The sequence below is a fragment of the Salmo trutta genome, unplaced genomic scaffold, assembly GCF_901001165.1.
Source record: "Salmo trutta unplaced genomic scaffold, fSalTru1.1, whole genome shotgun sequence".
NCBI lineage: Eukaryota > Metazoa > Chordata > Actinopteri > Salmoniformes > Salmonidae > Salmo > Salmo trutta.
This window is the reverse complement of record NW_021822395.1, coordinates 210623-226523: the sequence shown is the minus strand read 5'-3', so window position 1 is coordinate 226523 and position 15901 is coordinate 210623. Positions and strand designations below refer to the sequence as shown.

The 15901-nt window shown below is 47.1% G+C and overlaps 1 protein-coding gene across 1 annotated transcript in view; it reads left to right on the top strand.

Moving 5' to 3' along the window:
* LOC115182116 (receptor-type tyrosine-protein phosphatase-like N) overlaps window positions 1-15901 on the top strand; it is a 43316-nt gene that overhangs the window by 18966 nt on the left and 8449 nt on the right. The window contains exons 7-12 of the mRNA XM_029743773.1: window positions 2982-3128; window positions 5720-5754; window positions 6075-6331; window positions 11604-11683; window positions 11938-12002; window positions 15207-15416. Coding sequence (XP_029599633.1) covers window positions 2982-3128; window positions 5720-5754; window positions 6075-6331; window positions 11604-11683; window positions 11938-12002; window positions 15207-15416 — 794 coding nt within the window. The remainder of the gene's footprint in view (window positions 1-2981; window positions 3129-5719; window positions 5755-6074; window positions 6332-11603; window positions 11684-11937; window positions 12003-15206; window positions 15417-15901) is intronic.

The following is a 15901-nucleotide window of genomic DNA, read 5'->3' as shown; positions in this document are numbered from 1 at the left end:
GGTGTCTGATCTCTGGAATACTTCATGATCAGTGGTTGGCACACAGAAGGGACTTTATCCTCACTAATCTGCCCAACTTTCAGAACAGCAGAGAATGATTCAAAGTGTTTTGCAGTGGTGTGGAACCTAGTGTCCAAGTCACTTATGATGCTGTCCATAGCAGTAAAAACACAGTGTTCCCAAACACCGTTGCTGCACTGTCCTGAACTGTCTCCTCTTCAGAGGTCTCATCATGGAATCTCTTCCTTTTCCTCTGTGTTCCCAAACACCGCTGCTGCACTGTCCTGAACTGTCTCTTCAGAGGTCTCATCATGGAATCTCTTCCTTTTCCTCTGGCGGCTGTGTTTCTTGCTAAATTGAGGTGCAACATCCATTTGCAGTGTTGCCTCAGACAGGAGAGACTCCCATCCATTTCTAAGAGACTGCATCTCTTCCTTTAAGGCTCTGATATTGACTGCTTCTGTGTCAAGTGAGATTTTTCCTGACTGGAGAATCACATTCCTGTCCTCAATGCATTGCAGTACCTGCAATTATGCCAACTGACATGTCATTCAACACAATGCTGCTCACCTCCTTCAGTTGTGAGTAGGGCTGGTTCAGGGGTATGGGGAGACAGGGCTGGTTCAGGGGTATGGGGAGACAGGGCTGGTTCAGGGGTATGGGGATGGGGAGACAGGGCTGGTTCAGGGGGATGGGGAGACAGGGCTGGTTCAGGGGGATGGGGATGGGGAGACAGGGCTGGTTCAGGGGGATGGGGATGGGGAGACAGGGCTGGTTCAGGGGTATGGGGATGGGGAGACAGGGCTGGTTCAGGGGGATGGGGATGGGGAGACAGGGCTGGTTCAGGGGGATGGGGATGGGGAGACAGGGCTGGTTCAGGGGGATGGGGATGGGGAGACAGGGCTGGTTCAGGGGTATGGGGATGGGGAGACAGGGCTGGTTCAGGGGTATGGGGATGGTGAGACAGGGCTGGTTCAGGGGGATGGGGAGACAGGGCTGGTTCAGGGGTATGGGGATGGGGAGACAGGGCTGGTTCAGGGGGATGGGGATGGGGAGACAGGGCTGGTTCAGGGGGATGGGGATGGGGAGACAGGGCTGGTTCAGGGGGATGGGGAGACAGGGCTGGTTCAGGGGTATGGGGATGGGGAGACAGGGCTGGTTCAGGGGGATGGGGATGGGGAGACAGGGCTGGTTCAGGGGGATGGGGATGGGGAGACAGGGCTGGTTCAGGGGGATGGGGAGACAGGGCTGGTTCAGGGGGATGGGGAGACAGGGCTGGTTCAGGGGGATGGGGAGACAGGGCTGGTTCAGGGGGATGGGGATGGGGAGACAGGTCTGGTTCAGGGGTATGGGGATGGGGAGACAGGGCTGGTTCAGGGGGATGGGGAGACAGGGCTGGTCCAGGGGGATGGGGATGGGGAGACAGGGCTGGTTCAGGGGGATGGGGATGGGGAGACAGGGCTGGTTCAGGGGTATGGGGATGGGGAGACAGGGCTGGTTCAGGGGGATGGGGATGGGGAGACAGGGCTGATTCAGGGGTATGGGGATGGGGAGACAGGGCTGGTTCAGGGGTATGGGGATGGGGAGACAGGGCTGGTTCAGGGGGATGGGGAGACAGGGCTGGTCCAGGGGGATGGGGATGGGGAGACAGGGCTGGTTCAGGGGGATGGGGATGGGGAGACAGGGCTGGTTCAGGGGTATGGGGATGGGGAGACAAGGCTGCTTCAGGGGGATGGAGAGACAGGGCTGCTTCAGGGGGATGGGGATGGGGAGACAGGGCTGGTTCAGGGGTATGGGGATGGGGAGACAGGGCTGGTTCAGGGGTATGGGGATGGGGAGACAGGGCTGGTTCAGGGGGATGGGGATGGGGAGACAGGGCTGGTTCAGGGGGATGGGGAGACAGGGCTGCTGAGCCTGAAGCTGTTTCTGTTGGGCCTGGCACCAGGCAGGGGCAGGAACAACTGATTTAGTATGAATAGCTTGCTAAAAGTTTGCCTGCATTGATTAAATGTCGGCTAAAAGAGGAGCGAAATGTAAACACTCAGAATGTAAACACTTAGAATGTAAACACTCAGAATTTTCTGTGAAGATAATATTAAGTAACTAATGTTAGGGGAGCAAAAGTAGCTTATTTCACTATGGACGAAGCTAACAGGTTAATTTCCACCACTCACGGTCTACACCCACCTTCCTTTGTAAAAAATCGGGTGACATACTGTCGCCCTTTTCTCTCTCCTGTCTTTCTTTTCTTTCTTTCGTTTTTGGAAGCCACTTGTCACTCGCAATTCACTGCTAGCAAGTACCTATCACGCCTGGTTTCAAATCAAATCAAATTGTATTATTTTATTTTATGCGAATAGTCTGTGTAGCCATTAGACTAGATGTCAGGAGTCTTATGGCTTGGAGGTAGAAGCTGTTTAGAAGCCTCTTGGTCCTAGACTTGGCGCTCCGGGTACCGCTTGCCGTGTGGTAGCAGAGAGAACAGTCTATGACTAGGGTGGCTTGAGTCTTTGACAGTTTTTAGGGCCTTCCTCTGACACCGCCTGGTATAGAGGTCCTGGATGGCAGGAAGCTTGGCCCCAGCCTTGTGAATTTTGACCTGTCAAAAGGTCCTGGGGGCAGGATCAAACCATTTCATGTAAATAGAGGGGGGTTGGGCAATACAGAGGCCCTCTGGATGTTTACTTTTACATTGTAAATAAAATATTATATTAATGATGAAAGGTTAATCATTTAATATAGATTTTTTTATTACCTAATGTTGTAAAATGTTTTAGGGCCCCTGTGACTGGCCCCCTTAGAATCGTTCTAAACCCCCCCCCCCAATACGGCGCCGCCGTCTATAGGATGTATTTTTCAATCTTCTTGCTTGCTGTGGCTGAGACACTGGATGCCAAATGTCTGGCCTGCCTGTACTTTTTTCATCACCTGCCTAATGACCTTTCCCCTCTAACTGTGCATGACCCTGTCTGTTTGTTCAGATGACTCCCTGCAGAAACTGGCTCTGCTCCTGGACCACTATGGCATCGATATGAAGGACTTAACCCCTCCACAGCTGGCCAACCTGCCTGCAGCACTGAAACAGCTGCAGATGGAGAGTGCTACTGACTTGGGCACCGACACAGCAGGTTTGTCATAGCGCAGGCCTGCAGCTGAACCTGTCAAAGCACCAGACCTACACTACGGGTCAAACGTTTAGACACACCTCCCCATTCAAGGGTTTTTCTTTATTTTGACTCTTTTCTACATTGTAGAATCATAGTGAAGACATCAAAATTATGACATTTTATATGGAATCATGTAGTCACCCAAAAAATTGTTAAACAAAACAAAATATATTTTATTCTTCAAATAACCACCCTTTGCCTTGATGACAGCTTTGTACACTCTTGGCATTCCATCAACCAGCTTCACCTGGAATCCTTTTCCAACAATCTTGAAGGAGTTCCCACATATATTGAACACTTGTTGGCTGCTTTTCCTTCACTCTGAGGTCTGACTCATCCCAAACCATCTCAATTTGGTTGAGGTCGGGGGATTGTGGAGGCCAGGTCATCTGATGCAAACCTCCATCACTCTCCTTCTCGATAAAATAGCCCTTACACAGCCTGGAGGTGTGTCGGGTCATTGTCCTGTTGAAAAACAAATGATAGTCCCACCAGATGGGATCAAATCAAATTTTATTGCTCACATACACATGTTTAACAGTTGTTAATGCGAGTGTAGCGAAATGCTTGTGCTTCTAGTTCTGACAGTGCAGTAATATCTAACAAGTAATCTAACAATTCCCCAACAACTACCTAATACACACAAATCTAAAGGGGTGAATGAGAATATGTACATTTAAATATATGAATGAGCGATGGCCGAGCTGCATAGGCAAGGTGCAATAGATGGTATAAAATACAGTATATATATATGATATGAGTAATGTAAGATATGTAAACATTATTAAAGTGGTATTACTTAAAGTGGCATTGTTTAAAGTGACTAGTGATCCATTTATTAAAGTGGTGAGTGATTGGGTTTCAATGTAGGCAGCAGCCTCTCTGAGTTAGTGATTGCTGTTTAGCAGTCTGATGGCCTTGAGATAGAAGCTGTTTTTCAGTCTCTCGGTCCCAGCTTTGATGCACCTGTACTGACCTCGCCTTCTGGATGTTAGCGGGGTGAACAGGCAGTGGCTCGGGTGGTCGTTGTCCTTGATGATCTTTTTGGCCTTCCTGTGACATCGGGTGCTGTAGGTGTCATGGAGGGCAGGTAGTTTCCCCCTGGTGATGCATTGTGCAACGCATCAAATGGCGTATCCCTGCAGAATGCTGTGGTAGCCTTGCTGGTTAAGTGTGCCTTGAATTCTAAATAAATCACAGACAGTGTCACCAGCAAAGCACCCGCACACCATCACACCTTCTCCTCCGTGCTTTGCGGTGGGAAATACACATGCAGAGATCATCCGTTCACCCACACGTGTCTCACAAAGACACGGCTGTTGGAACCAAAAATGGAACCAATTTGGACTCCAGACCAAAGGACACATTTCCACCGGTCTAATGTTCATTGCTTGTGTTTCTTGGCCTAAGCAAGTCTCTTCTTCTTATTGGTGTCCTTTAGTAGTGGTTTCTTTGCAGCAATTCGACCAGGAAGGCCTGATTCACACAGTCTCCCCTGAACAGTTGATGTTGAGATCTGTTTGTTACTTGAAAAATATATTTGGGCTGCAATTTCTGAGGCTGGTAACTCTAATGAATGTTTCCTCTGCAGTAGAGGTAACTCTGGGTCTTCCTTTCCTGTGGCGGTTCTCATGAGAGCAAGTTTAATCATAGCGCTTGATGGTTTTTGCGACTGCACTTGAAGAAACTTTAAAAGTTCTTGAAATGTTCCGTATTGACTGACCTTCATGTCTTAAAGTAATGATGGACTGTTGTTTCTCTTTGCTTTTTTGAGCTGTTCTTGCCATAATATGGACTTGGTCTTTTACCAAATAGGGCAATCTTCTGTATTCCCCCCCCCCCCACACACACCTTGTCACAACGCAACTGATTGGCTCAAATGCATTTAGAAGGAAAGAAATTCCACAAATTAACTTTTTAAGAAGACCTGTTAATTGAAATGCATTCCAGGTGATTACCTCATGAAGCTTGTTGAGAGAATGCCAAGAGTGTGCAAAGCTGTCATCAAGGCAAAGGGTGGCTATTTGAAGAATCTCAAATAGAAAATATATTTTGATTTGTTTAACACTTTTCTGGTTACTACATGAATCCATATATGTTATTTCATAATTGTGATGTCTTCACTATGATTCTACAATGTAGAAAATAGTAAAAATAAAGAAAAACCTTTGAATGAGTAGGTGTAAAACTTTTGACCGGTAGTGTAATTCACTGGTCCAGCACTTTACAGAAAACACCTTACTGAAATGTTGTCTGAAATCACAGTCTTTTCACCACACAGAAAGACCCTTCCAAGTTGTGGCCTCAAAAGGCGAGACTACTGTATATGTCACTAGTATCATTCATTAAATGAGATACTGTGATATAATAAAGGACGTCACATTGTGCACCACAACACACTGCAGGAATACCTGCAGTATCTTTATACAAAATGGCATGATAATAATAATGAGACTGAAAAAGGTGACGATTTACACTGTGACAATTACAGATACTGAAACAATTATTATCTGTGTGTCAGGTAATGAGAATCGTTATTCTTTGCTTTTCAGATAAATACCGGAACAGTGCTGCCCCACGTAAGAAGGTAAGTTGAGATAAAACAGTCCAGTAAAACTCTACAAATTCAATTATTGCTTGTGTTGTTTATTTAACAATATGAATTTGTTTTATTGCTTTTTATACAATGTTAATAGCATTTACAGTAAATGTAGAATGGCAATAATTAGGCTTTCTGGTTGTTGTCATTGCATCTAACAAACAGTAAGTGGCAGAACATCCACAAGCTGAGGAAATCAGTGGTCTATTTTACATATCCTGGAGTAATATTCAAATAAAACATGTATTTATTAAATCCTATTATAATGGATCTTAAGGTGTTTGGTGCCTCCTCCTATTCCTCATCAGATCACTGAGGGGGCCATGACACACAAGGTGGACAAATCTCCCGTGCTAGATGCCCCCACCTCCCTTCCTGCCCCGCCCCCTGGGCCCCAAGCCTCCCCAGATAACCCTCCCACCGTAGGGGCCCCTCCTGCCACAGAGGGAGCCAGTGTGAATGAGCCAGGGGCCCCGGTGGAAACAGAGACGCAGGGGAAGAAAGAACCAGCAGGAGGGACCACACATGTGAAGGAGGAATACGGCTACATCGTCACTAACCAAAGGTCTTCTAACCCTAATGTTCATAAACACAGGAATGTTGGTGTAGGAGCGTATATCTGTCTGTCTGTCTACGTGTCTGTCTCAGAGTCTTTGACTGTACATGGCGTGTGTATGTAAGCGTGTGTATGTAAGCGTTTGTGTTTGTGTGTGTTTGCAGGTGTGTGTATCTGTGTTTGTGATTTTGCTTGCAGTTGTACTGTATACGTGTGTGTGTGTGTGTGTGTGTGTGTGTTTGTGCTTTTGCTTTTTTCTTCAGTGCTCTGTGTGTATGCATGTATGAGTGTGTCCATGTGTATGAGTGTGTCCGTGTGTATGAGTGTGTATGAGTGTGTCCGTGTGTATGAATGCATGTGTATTTCTCCGCAGCCCCCTCAGTCTGTACGACGGGGTGCGTCTGCTGGGGCTCCTGGCTGAGAGGATCCCACTCTCCACTGGCTCTTTCATCAACATCAGGTAGGCTATAGGCATAGAGGCCCACTGGCCGATGGTCCAATGAGGAGAGATGACAATTAGCTGGCTGCTAATTGATAATAAGCAGATGATAATTAGTTGGCTGGTTTAATCTGGCACATTTACAGAAATGTTAATAAATGTGCATCGTCCTGATTGTCAAATAACGTATTAATGTAAAATGAGAGGATCAGAAGATCTCAGTGCAGAGGGGCCATCTCAGTGCAGAGGGCCCATCTCAGTGCAGAGGGCCCATCTCAGTGCAGAGGGCCCATCTCAGTGCAGAGGGCCCATCTCAGTGCAGAGGGCCCATCTCAGTGCAGAGGGCCCAATCTCAGTGCAGAGGGCCCAATCTCAGTGCAGAGGGCCCAATCTCAGTGCAGAGGGCCCAATCTCAGTGCAGAGGGCCCAATCTCAGTGCAGAGGGCCCAATCTCAGTGCAGAGGGCCCAATCTCAGTGCAGAGGGCCCAATCTCAGTGCAGAGGGCCCAATCTCAGTGCACAGGGGCCAATCTCTGTGCAGAGGGGGCATCTCTGTGCAGAGGGGGCATCTCTGTGTAGACAGCAGGAGCGGTAGAGATACTCTGAATGTGATCGGCTACGAAAAGCCAACTGACATTTACTCCTGAGGTGCTGACCTGTTGCACCCTTGACAACCACTGGGATTATTATTATTTGACCCTGCTGGTCATCTATGAACATTTGAACATCTTGGCCACGTACTGTTATAATCTCCACCCGGCACAGCCAGAAGAGGACTGGCCACCCCTCATAAACTGGTTCCTCTCTAGGTTTCTTCCTAGGTTCTGGCCTTACTAGGGAGTTTTTCCTAGCCACCGTGCTTCCACACCTGCATTGTTTGGGGTTTTAGGCTGGGTTTCTGTACAGCACTTTGAGATATCAGCTGATGTAAGAAGGGCTTTATAAATACATTTGATTTGTAGAGGGGTATCTCAGTGTAGAGAGGGGCATCTCAGCTCAGGTACTTCTATGATCAACGGCAACATGTTCCATTCCTCTACTGCTTGACGACTGAGCTCAAACTCGGGTGTGGCGTCTAGGTGGAGCTCCTTCTGTGGCCTTTTCTCATTTGGGCAAAAGTCCATCCTACACCCTCTCTCTTCCGTCCTCTCTCCTCCGTCCTCTCCTACACCCTCTCTCCTCCGTCCTCTCTCCTACACCCTCTCTCCTCCGTCCTCTCTCCTACACCCTCTCTCCTCCGTCCTCTTTCCTGCACCCTCCCTCCTCTGTCCTCTCTCCTCCGTCCTCTCTCCTACACCCTCTCTCCTACACCCTCTCTCCTCCGTCCTCTTTCCTGCACCCTCTCTCCTCTGTCCTCTCTCCTCTGTCCTCTCTCCTACACCCTCTCTCCTCTGTCCTCTCTCCTACACCCTCTCTCCTCTGTCCTCTCTCCTACACCCTCTCTCCTCCGTCCTCTCTCCTACACCCTCTCTCCTCCGTCCTCTCTCCTACACCCTCTCTCCTCCGTCCTCTTTCCTGCACCCTCCCTCCTCTGTCCTCTCTCCTCCGTCCTCTCTCCTACACCCTCTCTCCTACACCCTCTCTCCTCCGTCCTCTTTCCTGCACCCTCTCTCCTCTGTCCTCTCTCCTCTGTCCTCTCTCCTACACCCTCTCTCCTCCGTCCTCTCTCCTACACCCTCTTTCCTCCGTCCTCTCTCCTACACCCTCTCTCCTCCGTCCTCTCTCCTACACTCTCTTTCCTCCGCCCTCTCTCCTACACCCTCTCTCCTCTGTCCTCTCTCCTACACCCTCTCTCCTCCGTCCTCTCTCCTACACCCTCTCTCCTATACCCTCTCTCCTCCGTCCTCTTTCCTGCACCCTCCCTCCTCTGTCCTCTCTCCTCCATCCTCTCTCCTACACCCTCTCTCCTACACCCTCTCTCCTCCGTCCTCTTTCCTGCACCCTCCCTCCTCTGTCCTCTCTCCTCTGTCCTCTCTCCTACACCCTCTCTCCTCCGTCCTCTCTCCTACACCCTCTCTCCTCTGTCCTCTCTCCTACACCCTCTCTCCTACACCCTCTCTCCTCCGTCCTCTTTCCTCTGTCCTCTCTCCTACACCCTCTCTCCTCTGTCCTCTCTCCTACACCCTCTTTCCTCTGTCCTCTCTCCTACACCCTCTCTCCTCTGTGACCGGGAAACCGATGAGTGGTTGAGGAGCTGTAAATTCATTGCTAGGTGAATGGAAGTGTCCTCCCTCCTCGATAGCCACCTTTCATCGAGGATAATCGTTTGGATCCTACCTAAGGCCTTCGTGGAAAAGTTTGGAAATCTGCCACAACCCTTTTGAATCAGCTTTTGTTTTGGCGGAGAAAACCATGCACATGTTTAAGAACAAAATGCTACTTATCGTTTTATCTATAACATGTCTGGCACAACTAACTTAGTTTGTTTTTATCTCTTTACACATTTATTTTGGGATCCACCCTGTAAACGTCATTAGCAAGTGGAGAAGGAGAGTCTCATTTCATTCAAGCGCTTTTTCATCCGCATTGCCTCTCCTCGATCACCTTTGACTTTTTTCAAAAGGAGGTGAGGCAGAACGGAGGAGAGAGGACGTAGGAGTTGAGGAAATCAGAAATAGAGGAAGGACTAAAAACAAACAAAATATAACTATTGTAAAATTGTGTCTGTAAAATGTGAATAATATGTATAAACTGAAGATAGAAGCCTAAGTGTTATTGTTTATTAGTTTACTCCAATTGGGGGAGGGGTGGTAGGGTTTGCGGGGAATAATAAAGGTATATTCTAAAACAAAAGTGTGTATATGTATGTATGTACAGTTGAAGTCGGAAGTTTACATACCCCTAAGCCAAATATATTTAAATTCAGTTTTTCACAATTCCTGACATGTAATCCTAGTAAAGATTCCCTGTCTTAGGTCAGGTAGGATCACAACTTTATTTTAAGAATGTGAAATGTCAGAATAATAGTAGAGAGAATGATTTATTTCAGATTTTATTTCTTTCATCACATTCCCAGTGGGTCAGAAGTTTACATACAGTCAATTAGTATTTGGTAGCATTGCCTTTGAATTGTTTAACTTGGGTCAAACATTTCGGGTAGCCTTCCACAAGCTTCCCACAATAAGTCGGGTGAATTTTGGCCCATTCCTCCTGACAGAGCTGGTGTAACTGAGTCAGGTTTGTAGGCCTCCTTGCTCGCACACACTTTTTCCAGTTCTGCCCACAAATTTTCTATGGGATTGAGGTCAGGGCTTTGTGATGCCCACTCCAATACCTTGACTTTGTTGTCCTTAAGCAATTTTGCCACAACTTTGGAAGTATGCTTGGGGTCATTGTCCATTTGGAAGACCCATTTGCGACCAAGCTTTAACTTCTTGACTGATGTCTTGTTGTTGCTTCAATATATCCACATCATTTTCTTTCCTCATGATGCCATCTATTTTGTGAAGTGCACCAGTCCCTCCTGCAGTAAAGCACCCCCACAACATGATGCTGCTACCCCCGTGCTTCACGGTTGGGATGGTGTTCTTCAGCTTGCAAGCCTCCCCCTTTTTCCTCCAAAAATAACGATGGTCATTATGGCCAAACAGTTCTATTTTTGTTTCATCAGACCAGAGGATATTTCTCCAAAATGTACGATCTTTGTCCCCATGTGCAGTTGCAAACCTTAGTCTGGCTTTTTTTATGGCGGCTTTGGAGCAGTGGCTTCTTCCTTGCTGAGTGGCCTTTCAGGTTATGTCGATATTGGACTCGTTTTACTGTGGATATAGATACTTTTGTACCTGTTTCCTCCAGCATCTTCACAAGGTCCGTTGCTGTTGTTCTGGGATTGATTTGCACTTTTCGCACCAGAGTACGTTCATCTCTAGGAGACAGAACGCGTCTCCTTCCTGAGTGGTATGACGGCTGCGTGGTCCCATGGTGTTTATACTTGCGTACTATTGTTTGTACAGATGAACGTGTTACCTTCAGGCGTTTGTAAATTGCTCTCAAGGATGAACCAGACTTGTGGAGGTCTACAATTTTTTTCTGCGCTCTTGGCTGATTTCTTTAGATTTTCCCATGATGTCAAGCAAAGAGGCACTGAGTTTGAAGGTAGGCCTTGAAATACATCCACAGGTACACCTCCAATTGACTAAAATTATGTCAATTAGCCTATAAGAAGCTTCTAAAGCCATGACATCATTTTCTGGAATTTTCCAAGCTGTTTAAAGGCACAGTCAACTTATTGTATGGAAACTTCTGACCCACTGGAATTGTGATACAGTGAATTATAAGTGAAATAATCTGTCTGTAAACAATTGTTGGAAAAATTACTTGTGTCATGCACAAAGTAGATGTCTTAACCGACTTGCCAAAACTATAGTTTGTTAGCAAGAAATTTGTGGAGTGGTTGAAAAACGAGTTTTAATGACTCCAACCTAAGTGTATGTAACTTCAGACTTCAACTGTACTGTATGTATGTATGTATGTATGTATGTATGTATGTATGTATGTATGTATGTATGTATGTATGTATGTATGTATGTATGTATGTATGTATGTATGTATTTACCCCCCAAAATATATGGGGGATTGGAAATGATGCAGACAATTACATTGATGGAAGCAACAATCTATCTGCAATATTAAAGTTGATCCACCCCCTAAGAAAAAAAGTATAAGAAAAAAATAAAGTGGTAGGGGTAGTCGTTGTTGGGGCTTATTCACACCCCAAATAAAGGCTCCCCCCACCCCCCAGTCCTCCTGCTCCTACCACCATCCCACCACCCCTCTCTCTCTCCCGGCCCCAGCTATATCAATCAATAGTTTGATGGAATGTTGCTGTCTGTCTCTCTACAGTGTGGTGGGGCCTGCCCTGACATTCCGTGTCCGGCCCAACAGCCAGAACCTGAGTGCTGAAGACGTGGCAGAGAAAGCCGGTAAGTGGACCTGTTACTGGGGTCAGACGGGGTCAAATTGACCCATTGTCCCGCTGCTCTGTGTAAACCACCAAGACAATATCTACACACACACACACACACACACACACACACACACACACACACTTGGACAAAAAGTGAGATAGGGGTATAAAAGGGATTTTTGAGCCACTCTGGTGTTTTTTAAATATGTATTAGCAAGAATATAACTTTTTTTGCAAGATGGCAACTATTTTATATTGTAATTTACTTAGTTGCAGAGAAGAACTTTCTGGAGTCTGAAACTGCTCTGAAGATCCTGCAGACAGGTGTTGGTGAGGTAAGAGCATGTTATGCTGCATTTAGTGTGTGTGTGTGTGTGTGTGTGTGAGAGAGAGACCGAGGGGGGGGGCTCTTTGCATTAGAATCTATTGGCATTCATCATCAATATTCTGTGCGTCCTTCTGTGCATTTTCACCGTCAAACTCTTTTCCCCTGCCGGAAATGCCTGAATGGCTAAAATCCTTTGATATGACAAACGTATTTTGCGGTCGAACGAAACGTGCGCGCTCCCGAAAGACACAAGACCGTCTCTTTAATTCATATTGGTCACGCGCACCACTCCTCTCTTGGTCGTCTCATATCGTCCCTGGGCCTGAGCTAGTAGGTCACACTGCCGCCAAAATTCAATCAAATGATGCGCTATTCTCCACTTTAGAAACGCATTATGGAAAGCAAGAGACAGATCTTATTTTATTTTGTGCGTTATCAAAGTCAAGTCGCCTTTCTTTCACGGAAGGTGGATGTTGGGTGAGTGTCGCTTATATTTAGCATAATAATAGGCTATTCATACTTTTGAATGGTAGATTTGTCTAGAGTTATTCGTTATGGGCCCAAGTCGCGAATTGTATTTCTTATAGGCCTAATTTGATTCTATAATAGTTACATTTAGTTCCACTTCAAATATGTCTACGATTTAGTTGCCATTTGTAAATTGCTTACGCATTAACCTGTTATCTGTTAATTTAGACTTTTTCATCAGATTCTGCCGGCATAGCGCACGCACATCTACGAGATGCCCAGCCCGCGTGGTGTTTGTGGGATAGTCGCATGATTCGTTGTCAAATATTATGTTTTGGTTTATCTGGGTATTTAATCATAATGAAGATTTGAACAACATATTCAAGAACGTACAACAAATAACACATTTATCGAATTTAATCTGTTTGAGGACACGTCTATCAATATTATACCATTTAAGGGGACCTATATCGGGTTACAGTAATTAGTGTTGGTGCACATTGTAACTGTATCTTGTTTGCATTTTGTATAATTTCACATTGGCAATCTCTCCTCTCTTGAATTATAAGAATACTGCAATAATGTCCATTAGATTTCTCTTGGAAATCTGAAATTGTGCAAAGACACACAAATGTACCAGTGTGTCATCTAAGTTTAAAACCCTTTCATTCCAGTTGTCTATTCCATTTTTATTTAGTGAAAAAGAAAAGTTAGGCCTTATGTTTGCTAACTGTTTGTATCACTCACAAGTGTGATGAATGAAGTGATGAATGAAGTTGCATATCGCTTTTGGCAACAACAAACTGAGTTAAGACTCTTGCCACAGTGACAGAAGTCAATGTCTGCAGTAATAGAATGATCTGGAGTCTATCTACTGTACTCCTCATGCTACTCTTCTATTGAATCATACTCTTGGTTTCTCTGTTGTCTTCAATCTAAACTGCAACCTCTTGGTCTCTCTGTTGTCTTCAATCTAAACTGCAACCTCTTGGTCTCTCTGTTGTCTTCAATCTAAACTGCAACCTCTTGGTCTCTCTGTTGCCTTAAATCAATCAGTCTCTTCCTCCCTTCCTCCCCTCCTACAGCCATCCCTCTCTTCCTCCCTTCCTCCCCTCCTACACCCATCCCTCTCTTCCTCCCTTCCTCCCATCCTACACCCATCCCTCTCTTCTTCCCTCCCTCCCCTCCTACAGCCATCCCTCTCTTCTTCCCTCCCTCCCCTCCTACAGCCATCCCTCTCTTCTTCCCTCCCTCCCCTCCTACAGCCATCCCTCTCTTCTTCCCTCCCTCCCCTCCTACAGCCATCCCTCTCTTCTTCCCTCCCTCCCCTCCTACAGCCATCCCTCTCTTCTTCCCTCCCTCCCCTCCTACAGCCATCCCTCTCTTCTTCCCTCCCTCCCCTCCTACAGCCATCCCTCTCTTCTTCCCTCCCTCCCCTCCTACACCCATCCCTCTCTTCTTCCCTCCCTCCCTCCCCTCCTACACCCATCCCTATCTTCTTCCCTTCCTCCCCTCCTACAGCCATCCCTCTCTTCTTCACTCCCCTCCTACACCCATCCCTCTCTTCTTCCCTCCCTCCCCTCCTACACCCATCCCTCTCTTCTTCCCTCCCCTCCTACACCCATCGCCCCCTTCCTCTGTCTCTCCTCTCCTACACCCATCCCTCTCTTCTTCACTCCCCTCCTACACCCATCGCCCCCTTCCTCCGTCTCTCCTCTCCTACACCCAGCCCTCACCCCTGCATCCCCTGATGTCAGTTAGGTAAATTCACCTCATGTCCAGAGAGAGATCTTAATACTCGTCTCCAGAAACGGGTCATTCGGTTCTTCCCCCTTTCTGTTTTCTTCCCCTTCCCCCCTTTTCTCTCCCATTTCTCATCTTCGGGCCCCTTTAGTCTGATAGTCTATCATATTCGCCCCCCCCCAATGTCTCAGACTATAGCTCCATCCCCTCACCCCAATGTCTCAGACTATAGCTCCATCCCCTCTCCCCAATGTCTCAGACTATAGCTCCACCCCCTCTCCCCAATGTCTCAGACTATAGCTCCACCCCCTCACCCCAATGGCTCAGACTATAGCTCCACCCCCTCTCCCCAATGTCTCAGACTATAGCTCCACCCCCTCACCCCAATGTCTCAGACTATAGCTCCACCCCCTCACCCCAATGTCTCAGACTATAGCTCCACCCCCTCACCCCAATGTCTCAGACTATAGCTCCATCCCCCAACCCCCAAATCCTTCAGCACATTCCTGGGGCCTCTGAAGAGGAAAGAGAGGTCAGGAGGGCAGGAGAGGCAACCGTGGCAACCAGGGAGGAGAAGGAGAGATGAAAGAGAATAAATGATTGGGGGTCAGGCTGCAACAGTACTTGTGTTGCATTCAGTGGGGTACAATGTAGAAAAACGTTTCGCAACGTGAATATCTCTGTCCTGATTGGACGTTTCACTCTGTTTAAAAAAAAATGTCACCCTAATGAACACCACCCAGGTTTTCTCTCATCCACCTCCTCAATAATAATAACTTTGATCAATTCTTCTGTTGCAGGACATTAGTGGGGCTCTAAAGAACCAGAGTCTCATCCTTCCACTAACCGATAAACACTCTTTCAAAAGCTATTTTAGTGGCTCATCAGTGAGATATTCAGCTAACAATTTAGTTTTCCTTCTTTCTCTCTCTCTCTCTCTCTCTCTCTCTCTCTCTGTCTCTGTCTCTGTCTCTGTCTCTGTCACCTCCCTTCTCGACAGAGAACTGATGGGCGGGGCTTACCTCAGGCCACCCGGGTCCAAGATGGCTCCCGTTGGGTGTTCATGACCATGGTGGGCGTGGCCTGTGTTGGCGGGATCCTGGTGGCGACAATGACCATCGTCTGCCTGCGTCGCCATACCAACCGCCTGGCATCTGAGAAGCTAGGTCTGGGGCCAGAGGGAGGCAGCGTTACACACCAGGAGTACCAGGTAGGTGCACACACACACATATAGGTAAGTAGGCCCAGCCGTCAACTGACACCTCACAGTCATGCAGGACCAAGTCAAGTGGGAGTACTGTAGACTACAGACAGACAGCACATTGCTCGATGAGATATGATTGACAAACCAATTTCCCCTCGGGGATCAATAAAGTATTTATCATACATGGGTTTGTCCAGCCGCTATGTCTTAGTTTTCTTATGTCTCCCTCTCTTCACCAATGTCAACACAGTGTAATACTCCCTAAAAAGACAACTCACAAACAGTCCAACATGAACACATTCACTCTTTAGTTTTCAACCTACACAAGCATTCACTAGTCTGAGACATGAGATGTATTGAAAGAAACCTGTGCATGCTGCAGACCCCAACTTCCCAGGACTACCAGTGTGACTGTATCCACGGGACAATGATCCCAGGACTACCAGTGTGACTGTATCCACGGGACAATGATCCCAGGACTACCAGTGTGA